This window comes from Mus musculus, chromosome 4 (genome assembly GCF_000001635.26).
Source record: "Mus musculus strain C57BL/6J chromosome 4, GRCm38.p6 C57BL/6J".
NCBI lineage: Eukaryota > Metazoa > Chordata > Mammalia > Rodentia > Muridae > Mus > Mus musculus.
Window position 1 is genome coordinate 127,242,710 of NC_000070.6, and position 13,855 is coordinate 127,256,564.

At 49.2% G+C, this 13,855-nt stretch overlaps 1 protein-coding gene across 1 annotated transcript; it reads left to right on the forward strand.

Moving 5' to 3' along the window:
* The first annotated feature begins 1,074 nt into the window (after positions 1-1,074).
* On the forward strand, positions 1,075-5,100 carry Smim12 (small integral membrane protein 12). The gene is made up of 2 exons (NM_030252.2): positions 1,075-1,189; positions 4,194-5,100. The coding sequence occupies exon 2, from the start codon at positions 4,199-4,201 to the stop codon at positions 4,475-4,477; it is 279 nt and encodes a 92-aa protein (NP_084528.1). The 5' UTR covers positions 1,075-1,189; positions 4,194-4,198; the 3' UTR covers positions 4,478-5,100.
* Positions 5,101-13,855: the final 8,755 nt, after the last annotated feature.

Genomic DNA, 13,855 nt, shown 5'->3' on the forward strand with positions numbered 1-13,855 from the left:
GTATCGCCAATGTCTAGCTTGTAGAATGGCTAAATGCCAGCCTGTGTTCTAGACTGTTCTGATCTCTTCCCACAGATTCAATGCACAAGTAATCAAGGTCTGATAATCACGGTTGCTAATTTCTGGCAGCTTCTTCCTCCCCATCTTCGCTGTCAGGCTTAGCTTTGGGCTCTTTGATCTAAAAGAGGAAGAATCTCTAACTTGACAGTACAGTCTTGAAGACGCTTCCTGTGAGAGTACCCGTGACCTTGAGAAATGGCTCACTGCTAACTTAAGGGAAGCTGGGTAGACTTAAGGGAAGCTGGGTAGAGCACTCCAGGTAGATGAAAGAACATGGACACACAGGCTTCAAACGTTGATTTTTAGCATGCTATTAGTGGGAAGGAGACTGGTCAGGTTGAGAGCAGTGTGGGCAGGTTGAGAAGGCAGGACTATGGTAGTCCATTAGAGAGCTTGGGGTGTGAGGCTTTTTCTTATATGTGATAAGTATAATTCCGCTCAGGGACAGGGGAAACATGGAGGAAGGAGAGTGAGTACTTGCGATCAGAGGGTCTTGGTACTTTCAGCAATTTGTAGACTCACTAACGCTACAATCTAGTTCCCTGCGAGATGTGTGCCTGGCACAGTATTTTACAAACAAGATGTTATCTAACCCTTGCAACATCCCTGCTGAAATGGAAGGTTTTAACGCTATGCAGAAGAATTGAGGCTCAGATTAATTAATGATGTTCCCAAGGACACACAGCCTGAAAGCACAGATCCCAAGAAGATTGAAAGTACTAGGTTATTCTCTGCTACGGGAGCTTCTGGAGGTCAGGGGTTGGGTTTTCGGTTTCAGTAATATCCGACCTAGGTAAGTCTCGGAAGACACCTAATGAACTTCATTTGGATCAATGAAAGCTGACTATTCTTTTTTCTTCTTCACAAGCATGTGGCAACGTCACAGGGGAGCCTCCGAGCCGTCAGGGGGCGCTATACTATTCTGCGTTTAGTCCAACGCAGGGTCGGGTGCCTGGCTTCCTTTCTTCTGTAGCTGGCTGGAGCTCAGCCAATCGCTGCTCTCCGAGAGATGCCAGTGGGCGGGGCCTCGGGCGCGCCCCGCGGGCCACTGGGAACCTCGGCGTCCCTGTTGCTCCCGGCTAGCGGGCGCAGCGCGGGACCTGTCCGGGGTGTGCGGGCTGGACCGCAGGTGAGTTCCCAGGGCTGAGGGCACTTCGCTTCCCAGGATCGCTGGCCCCCAGTCCCACGGGAACGGCTCCTCCTAGTTGAGGGAGCGATGGTTTCCGTGACCCGCTCGGCCTCGGCCAGCTTTTGGTGGCCGAGTGTGGACTGTGGTCAGATCTCGTCCGCCTCAGGCCCCTGCAGGCCGAAGGGTGACGAAGCCACGCGTGTGGCGTGACTGGACAGGGAACAGGAGCTGATGACCCGAACCTCACTGGCGCTCCCATCCCAACTTGGCTGGCTGTCAAGGCTGATGGTTTCACCTTCTCGGACCTCCTACGACTGCTCTCATTTGGAGAGCTTCCGGTGGGCTCAGGCACTGGGACAGGTTTCCTGGCGGCCCGGTTGACCTGTACCTGGAGCCTTTGGCTGGCGCCCCTGCGTGTCGGGCTGGAAATAGGCGTTGCAGTATTTGGGAAACACTTGTGCTACTTACATTTTGATACCTTCGGGATGACTTCATGAAGTCTAGCTGCTTATGATCATATCCCTATACCCCTTTGTGAGTGCGGGTGGAAGGCTGCTGTAGTCTTCCATAAACAAAGCAACATGTTTATGCTGCCTGTCATTCATTCGACCAACAAACTTTTTTAGCTCTTTGCTAGGGAGGATAGCAAGGGTGGGAAGAGGCACAGAGCATAGGACGATCCGGACATCCTTAGTTCTTAACCTTGTGGAGCTCCAGGGTGTTTTGAGAGCTGTAGACAGGTAGGGTAGGCCCACATAGCTTACCGAAGAGAAGGTTGTGTTGTATACATGGATGACTGGAATTCGGACAAGAGCACATAGAACTTGGGCTTTCTATGTACAAGAGTAATACTCATAGACTGGTGCTTGATATGCCCGCCCTAAGACAAATTGGAAAATTGAGAGTCTCTACCCAGGAATTGTATAAAGGACTTGCACTTGGTGTGGACCTGTGATCACAAGCACTTGGCACTGGAAACAGGAGCGTCGGCAGATCAAAGTTATCCTTAGCTACTTTGAGGGTTTGAGGCCAGGCTGGGTGCCATGAGAACCTGTCTTAAAAATAAAAACAAGCCCAACGGTGGTGGCACATGTCTTTAATCTTGGCACTAAGGAGGCAGAGGCAGGCCAGTCCAGTCTCTGAGTTTGAGGCCAGCCTGGTCTACAGAAGGAATCTGAATGGCAGGGCTACACAGGGAAACCCTATCTCAAAAAACCAAAACCAGCTGACCAAACAAACCCCAAAACTTAAAACAGAAAATAGAACGAAGTACTGAGTTAAAAATAGAATGGAGGATTGAGTTTGGGGTTCTTTGGAGCTTCCCCTCTTTGTTAATGTGTACATTGTAAGGTTTCTCGGATCTCATGATATAACTTCAGAGCTCAGAAGGAAGGAAGACTTTCAGTGTAATGAAAAGCCAAGCTAATGGGGAGCTGTAGGAGGCCCTCCACACATCTAGGGTGTGAACGGACACCATGCATACATCTGCAGAGTGTTCTTTCTGCTAGAAAAAAAGCCCAGGCTTGGCCTCAGACCAGCGGGCCTGCCACTTGTATGATTTTGGCAAGCTGACACAGTGTCTTTGAGCCACTATGGCCTTGGACAAGAATCTGGGCTCCTCGTTCCTACATCATAGAGATGTGAGGGTCAGGCGATGACCAGGGGAGATATGGTAGAGCATAGGGCATGGTGTCAGGTCAAAGGAGCAGGAAGAGAAACTTGAATCTTGCTGCAGTTCTTTGCCTTTGAAGGTCCATGTGTAGTGTCAGGCCCACAAGACACCCAAGTTCCCCCAAAGAGAATAAAAGGGGGAAATGAGGAGCCTTCAAATCTTCCATGAGGTCTGGATGTCTCACCGTAGAGCCGAGAGAGAGAGAGAGAGAGAGAGAGAGAGAGAGAGAGAGAGAGAGAGAGAGAGAGGTGTTGGAGAAACAGTTATGGAAGCATAAACACGGGCAAGTGACTCCATGCTGATGACTAAGGCGAGCATGTGAACATTGGAGAACACTGTGTGTGTGAAGTGCTTAGCCCAGGGCCCAGCTTGGAATAAGCACTCAGTAGATGGTGGTAGCTTGCATTATTACATTCATTGCCAGCAGCCTTTTATGATTGTAACGGTAATTAAATAATGGTATAAATAGTAATTTAATAGTGGTAATCATTTGTGACTAAGTGGCCATTTGAGTGTGTAGGTTTGCATATTACTTTGGTGTTTCATTGCAGGAGGCCCTAGGGGCAGCTCTACAGTTTTTGTTTTTGTTTTTGTTTTTGTTTTTTTTTTACAGCATTTTCCACGGGGACTTTTTAAGTATTAGGGTTCTGGGGCATCTGGAATACTGTATTCATTTGTGATGTTTTCAGGGACTTGCTGTGTAAGCATGAGGATGTGAATGGTTGCAGGTCGTATATTTTGAAGTTGTTTTGATCAAGATTTGTTAACTATAGGTTATTATTAGGAAAGCCAAGGCCAGAATAGAGTTACAAAACAAAACAAAACCCTATCCATCTTAGGTCAGAATAGTTAGGTAATAGATCATAGTTAAATAAGGCCCTTGTGCTTTCCCCCAGGAGAAGGAACTACTTATCATCAGGGAGCCAGAATTCAGAGTGAGGCTGTGTGAAGTTTTATAGAGCAGAGAAAAGACTTCTTTTCTCTTCCTAAGATGTTGACAGATATCTGGAAGAGAGGACCTGAGGTCATACCAGGTTGGAAGAGCCATTAATTAGGCTTGGAGTTTCCTTGTGAGGGGCATATGCACACAGTAGCACTAGTTCGTAGAGGTTTTTACCCCCGTCCCCAACAGTCGAATCTTTTGCAACTTCTTAGAGTATTTCGGGGACCCAACTGTTGCACAGAGCACAGTGGCTGCTTGCTGCTCTGCAGGGTGGCTGCCCAGTTATTAGTTGCCAGGCTGCCTGGTAAGTAGAGCACCTATGTGCTGTCCGCACGTGCTAGAAGAGGAGGCACCCATGTCTCCCTAACGCTCTCTGTATTCTTCTGCAGATGTCATGTGGCCTGTGCTTTGGACCGTGGTGCGAACCTATGCCCCCTATGTCACCTTCCCTGTGGCCTTTGTGGTCGGGGCTGTGGGCTACCACCTGGAATGGTTCATCAGGGGAAAGACTCCTCAGCCTGTGGAGGAGGAGAAGAGCATCCTGGAGCGCCGAGAGGACCGAAAGCTGGATGAGATGCTAGGCAAGGACCACACTCAGGTGGTGAGCCTTAAGGACAAGCTAGAATTTGCCCCTAAAGCAGTCCTGAACAGAAACCGTCCAGAGAAGAACTAATGGAGGGCCCAGGTCCCTGTGGTGCACAGGGATATGCCATGTCCTGCCGCCATGTCGACCCAGCTTCAGAACACACATCTGATTTGCTTTGCTGCTCACTCCGGCCCCCTGAGCACCCACAGCCACTCGTGTACTGGCTGGTCCTGTATGGCTGCAGAGCGGCAGCAGTAGGGGCCAGCAATGAGGAAGACTGCGTCTGCTCAGTGGGCTCTCTCCGTGCCTGGACAGGCTTCTGATCTTACCTGGGAGCCCTGCAGGGAGGAGCCCTGGGGAATGAACCTTGGTCTCAGGCTCCCGGGGAGGGGCTTGGCCTCAACTGGGAATGGTTGGGGTTTATCGTTGCCATTAGGAGGGGCACCTCCATGTCTAGTTCTCGTTTTTGCACTGAAAAGAATTCAGGAATGTCCCTGGCTCCCTTGATGAGGCTTTCTTATTTTCCTGTGTGCATTCTTCCCTTTACTGGCTCAGGCGTGGGATTCTCAGGGGAAGGAAAGCATGCTTCTCTTGTGGGGAGCTCAGGCTGTTTACCTCGGGGCCAGCGGGGCATAAGCCTGGAAATAATCACTGTCTTCCACCCTTCCTCACTGGAGTGGGGACTCAATTAAAGTGGCACCTGGCACATACTGATGGAGTCCTGCTCTCTGGATGGGGTCTGGGTTCTCCTCGGAGTTAGTGCAGACATTTGGAGTGTGTCATCAGTATTGTCTGAGGACTTCCCAAGACAGCACAGCTCAGTGCCAGCTGAGTCTCCCAGAGATACAAGATCCCAGGAGTCTTTTTATCGTGACTACACAAGGCTGCAGCATCCCTAGGGTCTAAATCCATAGCACACACAACTCAGGGATAATTTCACATTAACAAAATCTGGCAGAGGTGAGAAGGGGTCACCCACACCCGCAGTGCTCCAGTGGCTGCTGGCAACATTTTGTTCTTTACGCTAATGTCTGTGGGTTTTTAAGTTTTGCTTCCTTTTGAAACAGCCACTGTAGCTGGCCTAGAGGTTGTTACATAGACTAGGGTGGCCTCAAATCCACAGAAGTCTGCCTGCCTCTGCCTCTCAAGAGATGAGACGGTAGGCATGTGCCCCCCTGGCCCACTGCTCTCTGTGTAGGTTTAAAAGGGGTTCCATGGATATCCTTTTATATTATTTTTGCAGATTGTTATTTCTGCCTTACCATATGGTGGTTGGCATTGTTCTCAGAGAAGAGGTTGCTGAGGTAGAACCCAGAGCCTCACACGTGTTAGACAGTCACTGTCTAACAGTTCGGATTCCTCCCTGTTTTCAAGCTCTTATTAAGAAACAGTCCTATTAGGCTGCCAGGATGTTCTTGAATTCCTGGCCCTCCTGCCTCAGCCCCCATGAGTAGCTGGGATTATAGGCTTGTGCTACCAAGCTGGATTCTATCATTGTTTGTTTCCCAGACTGTGTTTCTTTTTTTTTTTTTTTGGTTTTTTGAGACAGGGTTTCTCTGTATAGCCCTGGCTGTCCTGGAACTCACTTTGTAGACCAGGCTGGCCTCGAACTCAGAAATCTGCCTGCCTCTGCCTCCCGAGTGCTGGGATTAAAGGCGTGCGCCACCACGCCCGGCTCCAGACTGTGTTTCTAATACCTTTTATGTTTTACATCCATTGGTGTTTTGCCTGTATGTCTGTGTGAGGATGCTGTGTCCTGGAGCTGGAGTTACAGGTGTGAGCTGCCATGTGGTTGCTGGGAATTGAACCTGGGTCCTCTGGAAGAGTAGTCAGTGCTCTTAACCCCGGAGCCATCTCTCTAACCCCTCTAGCACTTCAAACAAATCTATCTATCTATCTATCTATCTATCTATCTATCTATCTATCTATCTATCTATCTATTTTGTGTGTGTGTGTGTGTGCGCGTGCGCGCATCTGTCTGCACCTTAGTGCACATGTGGAACACAGAAGACAACATTTGAGAATTGGTTCTTTGCTACTATGTGGATCCCAGGGACCAAAGTCAGGTCTTCAAGGTTGGCAAGCAGGTACCTTTACCTGCTGTAACATTTTTCAAGCCCTCTTCATTGTTTTTGTTTGTTTGTATTAATATTTGCTTGTGTGTGTGTTAGCATGTGCTGGTGCCCCCCACTGAAGCCAGAAAAGGTGTCAGTTCCCCTGGGGTTAGAGTCACAGGTGATTGTGAGCCGCTCCATTCTGGGTGCTGAGAGCTGAACTCATGTTCTCTGGAGGAGAGGAGCCTTAACCGCTGAGCCATCTCTCCAGTCCCTTTCATCGCTTTCTTTAATGGCTGCACAATTAGGTACCTACCCATCAAGTGAAGCTCTAGCAAAGGCTGATTCTCGAGTGTCCCTATGAGTTTAAATACTGCAGTGACTGTCTTATGTGTGGTTTCCTCTGCATTCCAGAGTCAGTGGGAAGAACAGCAAATTACCTTAGATGAAGTATGTCTCCATGCATAATACCAAATCTTTCCAAAAGGACTGTAGTGTGTGTTAGCCTAACTCGGCCTATTGCTGGGGAGGCTGTATGGGGAGTGACAGCAGAAGGCAAGAAGAAGCAGGTGGCTGACCCAGTGAGCAGAGAAAGCATGAATCTGCCCTCAATGAGGAAGGTGCCTCTCCTGCTTATCTCAGGAGCTGTCTCCCCAGAGGTCTGATGGATGACTTCAGGTGGAGAAGCCAGCAATGGGGTGGGTGTCCTGGGAAGAGGGCAGGTGGTGACCTGAAAGAGGAAATCCAGTTAGTAGCATCCTCTCTGTGCCTAAGGGAGTTGCTGAGCTGAGTCATCGTTGCTTTAACAGATCTTGGGGGTGGGGGTGGGGGTGGGGAGTGATAGGAGCAACTTTGTGCCACCTAAGTAAAGATGAAAAGATTGCTGATTCTGAAAGCATCATCTAAGCTGAGCTTTGGCAAGCCTCAGCTAGGCTAGTGGTGTGCTTCATTAATAGCCCGGTGGTGCCACTCTGTGGCCGTTCTAAGTACTACCAGGCCTGTGACTGCTCCACTGGACTAAACTTGAGTCAACGTTGATGCCTGCAGGGGGCAGTCAGGTGCCAAGTGAGCGAGTGGGCTAGCCAGGCTGGAAAGTAGAAACTACAGATCTGGCAAAAGGGGCCAGTAAAGACTCACTTTCCCATTTGTTTAGCTCACTCAGAGGTACCAGGTTTTCTATATCTTCTCCCTTAGAGATGCTAGAAACAGAATGAAGTTTTTCTTATTATTTCTGTTTATAGAATCTGTTTTCTAAATATTGATAACTCATTAAAGAAAAGCTAAGGCTAGACATTTAGTTCAGTAGGTAGAGAGAGTTAACTACCCATCATGAAGCTCTGGGTTCTGTCTTCAGCACCATATAAGCCAGGTGTGTGTGCCGTGGGCTTGCCTGTGACCTAAGCGCTTGGGAGGTAGAGGCAGATCAGAATTTCAGGGTCAGGCTAGTGAGATTGCTCAGTGGGTGATCTGGTGGCTTGTACAATTTGGTGGCCTGAAGTCAATCCCAGGAATACCCCAAAAAGGTTGATGGAGAGAACAAACTCCACCAAGATGTCCTCTAGCCGTCATCTGGGTTGCTCTGTGGCAGGTACATGCGGCATGCACACCACATACAAACAGTAACACATACATTACACAGTTCACACCACATACACAAATATATATGCAAATAGTAACATATATTAAACAGTTCATGGCCACTGTTGGCACAGCAAGGTCAAGGCCTGGGATATAAGAGATGCTGTTTCAGAACAACAAAAACAACCAAGAATTAAACGTAAGGGCCAGCAAGATGATTCAGTGGGAAAAGACACTTGCCACTAAGCCTGATAACCTGCCCTTGATCCTTGAATCCCACATGATAGAGGGTGGGAACCAACTTGCACAAGTTGTCCTCCGATTTGCACACGTAGGATGTGGCAAGTGTGTGTATATACACATGCAAGAAATAAGAATGTTATTAAAATATAAAATCAACCTTGCCAATTTTCAACCTCTCAAAATGCCCCTTTAGGGAGCACGTGTTCCAAAATGTTCCAGTCATCACCACAAAGGAAAACGTTCCCTCCCTGATTCGATAAAAGGGGGATACCCTTTGACTATACCCCAGAGTTGGATTTCCATGGAAACATTTGGAGCCAGGTGTGGCAGGGATTGCCTAGGAAGCTGAGGCAGGAGGATGGGAAGCCTTGGCCATTTAACTAGTTTAAGTCTAGCCTAAATCCATAGTGAGACTGTGTCAAAAAATAAAGCAAAACTCCCCCAAAGGAAAAAAAAACAAAAAAAAACCAAACCATTTTTTAGTATCCCGAGTGCCTGAGTGTGTGCAGCTTCACTCAGCCTGGAAAAACATTGAAGGATGGAAAGAAAAACGCAGAAACAACTAGAAGGTTTTCCCATAGACGTTTTTAGATTTTTCAGATATTTTAGAATATCCCTGTCCCCACGGGTGCCCCTCCTACCGGCGCCTCGCCTGCCATCTTTGGAAATCCAAGAGATCCTCTCTTCCAGTCTCACTTTGATTGTGCCTCCTTTTAAATAATTTTATTTCTTGGGGCATGTCCTTGTTGAATTTTTGCCTCCAGTGAGTCTATTAATATTCTCAGCCAGACATTTCTTTCCCACGGGCTGGCCGAGGTCTGTGGCTACTGTAGCAGCGATAAGAAGCTGCCGCTCTTTCGCCTCTTCGCCTCTGTGCAGGTGATGCTTGTTTGTTTGTTTTTGTTTTGAGTAGCGGGGCTTAGGGAGCATGTGATGCGATGAGCGAAGCATGGTTATCTTGGTGAATCGTGCTGATTCACCTTGGAGACATGTGGCCGTCTTTTGACTGGGCCAACAGTCAGGGTTCACTGAAATACGTTACGGAATGGACGTGCTTGGAACTTTTTGTGTGTACTCCAGTCCTCTTTGGGTCTCTCCCCCGCCCTGTGATGAAGTGCCTTTGGGGCAGGCTTATCCTGTCTGAGCAGAGCAGGACTTGCTTCTGCCCCCTCCGCGGCTCACTGGTGCTTTTCCACTTTCTAGGCTCTTTCCTGTGTCTGTTGGCGGCGTTAGCGCAAGGCGGCTGGGCAGCTGCCAGGACAAGCCTGCCAGGGAACACGTTGACTTTTGTCAGCCTGTCGGAGGCCCTGGGTTGCTGAGCCCGTCAGGGAGCAGACTTCTGAGATAGTGAGGAATTACCTTCACAGAAGTCTGGTTTGGGAACCAGACAGTCAGAGGGAAGAGGCTCCCAGTGCACATGCGCACACACGTGTGGATGGGTGCATGCGCACCTGCTTGCCCGTGTGTGGGGGTCAGAGGTCAACACTGGGTATTATCCTCATTCACTCCTCATCTTATTTTTTTTTTTTGAGATGAGGGTTCACGAGGAACGTAGAGCTGGACAATTGAGCTAGACTGGCCGGCCAGCAAGCCCCAGGGATCACTTCGACTGCCCCATCTCCTGAACCCAAGTGGCTGTCTTGATTGACATGTTCTCTCGCTCTGGGTGGTTCCTTGTGCTCTCTGAGCTGAATTAGGGAGTGGAGCAGAAGGAGCATCGAGCCACGTGCAGACTTGAGTTCTGTCTTCTGCCTGAGCGGCTACCTCAGTCATCTTAACTGAGTCTCTGAGGCTTTCTGGACCTTGGTGTCTTTGCCTATAAAAGGGGTAAGAGTGTTTGAGAGATAGCACGAAAACTTCAGCGGTGGTTCTCAACCTTCCTAATGCTTCCACGCTTTAATCCATTCCCTCATGTTGTGGTGACCCCCAACCATAAAATTGTTTTATTGCTACTTCATAGCTGTAATTTTGCTACTGTTATAAATCATAGAGTAAATATCTGACATGCAGGATATCTGATATGCGACCCCTGTGAAAGGGTTGTTTAACTCCCAAAGGGGTTGTGACCCACAGGTTGAGAAACTCTTCTCTAATAGCTGTATGTGATCTGGTGAGTTGAGAAGAGGACAGAGCAGCCTTTGCTGAGTGGTGGTGACAGGGGTCCCTCACAGGCCCCTGGTTAAGGACATCTTACTATAGGCTCCAACTTGACCAGAGGGATCAGGGAGCCGAGGTTACAGATCTCTAGTATACAAAGTCCGAGCTGGAATAAGAGGAAGCCAGCAAGAGTTCACGGATCTGGAGAATGGGTGGAGGAGATAGAGCCTTGCACTTGAAGACAAGAGAACCGGGTGGCGCAGGTTTCACCTTCCTGGCTCCTGGTTCCCTATGCACAACAGAGATGCCATTACTCGATCCCTGCTGGTAATGACCCAGGGAAGCCTCCCTTCTGTTGGAGTGGGATGGTAACCAGTCTGAGCAGTGAAACATAAGCAAGTGGTCTTTGATTCTGACACTGTACACAGCCTCTTTTAAAAGTGTTTGTTAAATAGAAGTCTCTGGAGGGGGTCAGCTACAATGTCAAGAGTAATTAGCGATTGGGAGATGAGTTTTCATCCTGCGCCAGCGGTGGCTCTTGTCCTCTTAGAAACAGTTTATTCATTATGAATCTCATTTGCTAACATTATTTATCTGCTTTTGAAATCCTTTTTTACACAATACAGAGGCAAACCATGGCTTTCAAAACACATCAAACGAGCCCTCGAAATCACTGAGGTTTACGCACACCGATAGCTTCCCCGCAAGGGTGGCTTTGTTGTTGTTGTTGGGAAAAGCCCAAAGGTATGGTTTGTGCCCCTTTCACTCCCCCTGTGCCTCACACCCAACTCCGTTCCCCCCCCCCCCCACAACCCGCCACCGACCTCCATCATCCTATTTGCCACTCAGCCTGAGCTGCTAGATGCAGCTGGAGCAGTTAGTATTACCGGGCTGCCTAGCACTGTCCCATTTATGACTTTGGGATGTGATATCCTCTGTAAGATGTGCAGCGAGGCCTCTCTAAGCCCTTCAAGCCCCTGGCACTGTTTCTGCACTCAGGCCTTTGCTTCTTGCTTGCTGTCTGTTCAGCCACTTCAAGGCTGAAGGTATTTATTTGGGCTAAAAGCTTTTGGGATGACATATCCGGTGTCCTCCATTTAGCCCGTCACAATCTCTTTCTTTTTAGTTGGTGGTGTCTTTGTGTCTTTGACACTGACAGCACTTCTGTGTCCCAGTGTAGCTCTCCCCTGCCACCGAGCCCTCTGTCCTTCTAAAATGTCACTTCGTACCTGCCCTCCTCCCTTGTCACCGCCCCTGTAGTCAGACTTTTGTTACTTTATGGGTTCCTTTCTCTTCCACCTTTCTCCACCCCCTTCTTCCCTTTAACCCCCTAACACTAGGATAGAGAGGAAAGGGGCAATGATATCCTTAGATTTATCATTAGATTGCTTCCTGCTGATTAGGGACATTGAGTTCTTTGGGGCAAGTTTGATCTTCAACATCAGGATATCTAATTTCTTCTTGTCGCTTTGCCCACGACTACTTGACAAACCACAACAAACTGTAACAAACTGCATCCAAACACCAGCCAGTCAACCAGCCCCACACTACAGGGTTCTAACATTTAAATAACCTCTGAAGAGTGCCCAGGATTCCAAATGTCCCACACTTGCAGAAACCATCTGTAGCTCGCAAAACCACACCCCTGCTAAAGCATGAGGCAAATCATAGTCACCTGCTATGAAGCAGCCTCATATCCTACACCTGGGATTAAAACAAAACACATTCTTAAGTATTTCTGTGGGCTTTTTAAGACAAAAATTTCACTATACCACCCCAAAAGAAAAAAAGGAGAGAGAGACAGAGAAAAAAATCTCGATGTGGAAGTTGTCATGGTGTGTCCCAGAGTATAACCTTTGTCCACACTTCTTTACCAGCAGATATTGCAATGAGTCATTGGTCTGGTTTGAGGCCTCTGGCTTCTGTTACATTATTGATACTGAGTCCTCACCTGGACTCCTCTCAGATATTCTGTCATTGCCCTGTGTCATGGAGATACTGCAGCTTTGGATCTGTAGGTTGGGCCTGCTATCATGTGCTCTAGCAGTTCATAATGGGGTAGATATTGGGGTGGGCCAACTCAAAGCCCTGGATCTGGGCCTGGGTGGTAGCTGAACTCGTCAGCCCCCCAGCTCTCCTGCACCCACGCCACCAGGGTGAGCTCCCCAGCACTGCCCTGACTAGCTCACCCAATGCTGCAGCTGGCAAGGGGCAGGGTCAGCTCTTCTGCTCTCCTGCCCTCAGGGGCCAGCAGGACCAGTTTTACTGTGCTGGGTGGCTCTCCTGCGTGCTGCAGCCAGTGAGGGGCAGGACCAGCTCTTCCGTCTGCCACAAGAGGTAAGAGCATCTCCCCCTTGCCCCATTACCACCCAGCAGACAAGTGGCAGAGCCAGCTCCCCTGTGATGATGCCCTTGTTGCTGGCTCACCTGATACCCTTGTAACCAGGACCAGCTCTCCTGTGTTCCGGGGAGAGGTGTGCTCCCTTCTCCCAAGTGCTGCCACTGGTGAGGGGTGGAGCCAGGTCCCCTTCTTTCTTGCCTTTGGGGCTAGTTCTCCCTTGATGCCCAGACAAGGGGTGAGGCCAGCTCTGCACAGCCCTCAGACATCAGCATGGCCCTAGGCAGCTGCTTAGACCAGGATATCTGTCTAGCCTTTGGTGATAACAGACCCCCTCTGTTGCAGGGCCATGGACCCAGACATGGCCCTCCACAGCAGCAAAGACCAGGACCTCACCTCAGCTTGGGCTCCTCACATCAGGCCATTCCTCACGACTCTCAAGTCTCCAGTTCTGCCTCTCTTCATTGTGCCCACATCCTGCTTCTCTTTCTCTTCCGTCTCTCCACAATTTACTTGCTCATTTAGTAGCACCCAGGGTGTCAGGAGTCATCTCAGGCCTACTATGCCCAACCTGTGCCATGTGGAACCAGGCAGGGGACATCTCAAGCCTGCCCAGACTCTGTGGCACTCCGTGTTGTTGTTGTTTGAGACAGGGTTTCTCTGTGTAGTCCTGGCTGTCCTAGGATTCACCGTGTAGATGAGACTGGCCTCGAACTCACAGAGATCCTCCTGCCTCTGCTTCCCAAGTTCTGGGGTTAAAGGCATATGCTGCCACCACCCTGCCCTTCTTTGATTTGTTGCTTATCAGCTGGGACACAGAACCTGATTCTTGCATCTCCTGCACGTGCTCTGCTTGTTGGAACCTTGAGCTTCTATATACAGTGTGCTCTCGCAGTCGAGCCTCCCTAACTCGTGCCTCCCTGCCTACCTGAAGGACTCCTAGTTGTACATCATTTAGCATGTGGAGCCAGACCCCACTTATTCAAATAAAGATTACCAGTCCCTCTCTGGCCCTGTGGTCAGTACTCTCGGGCAGTGTTTGTTACCAGGCACTGTGATTGCCATGTTGCCTTAGGTCCTTGAGCGTGAAGACCAAGTCTTCCCTCTGCCCCGGGAGGAATGGCTCATGTATAGTTACTGTCAATAAATGCTGAA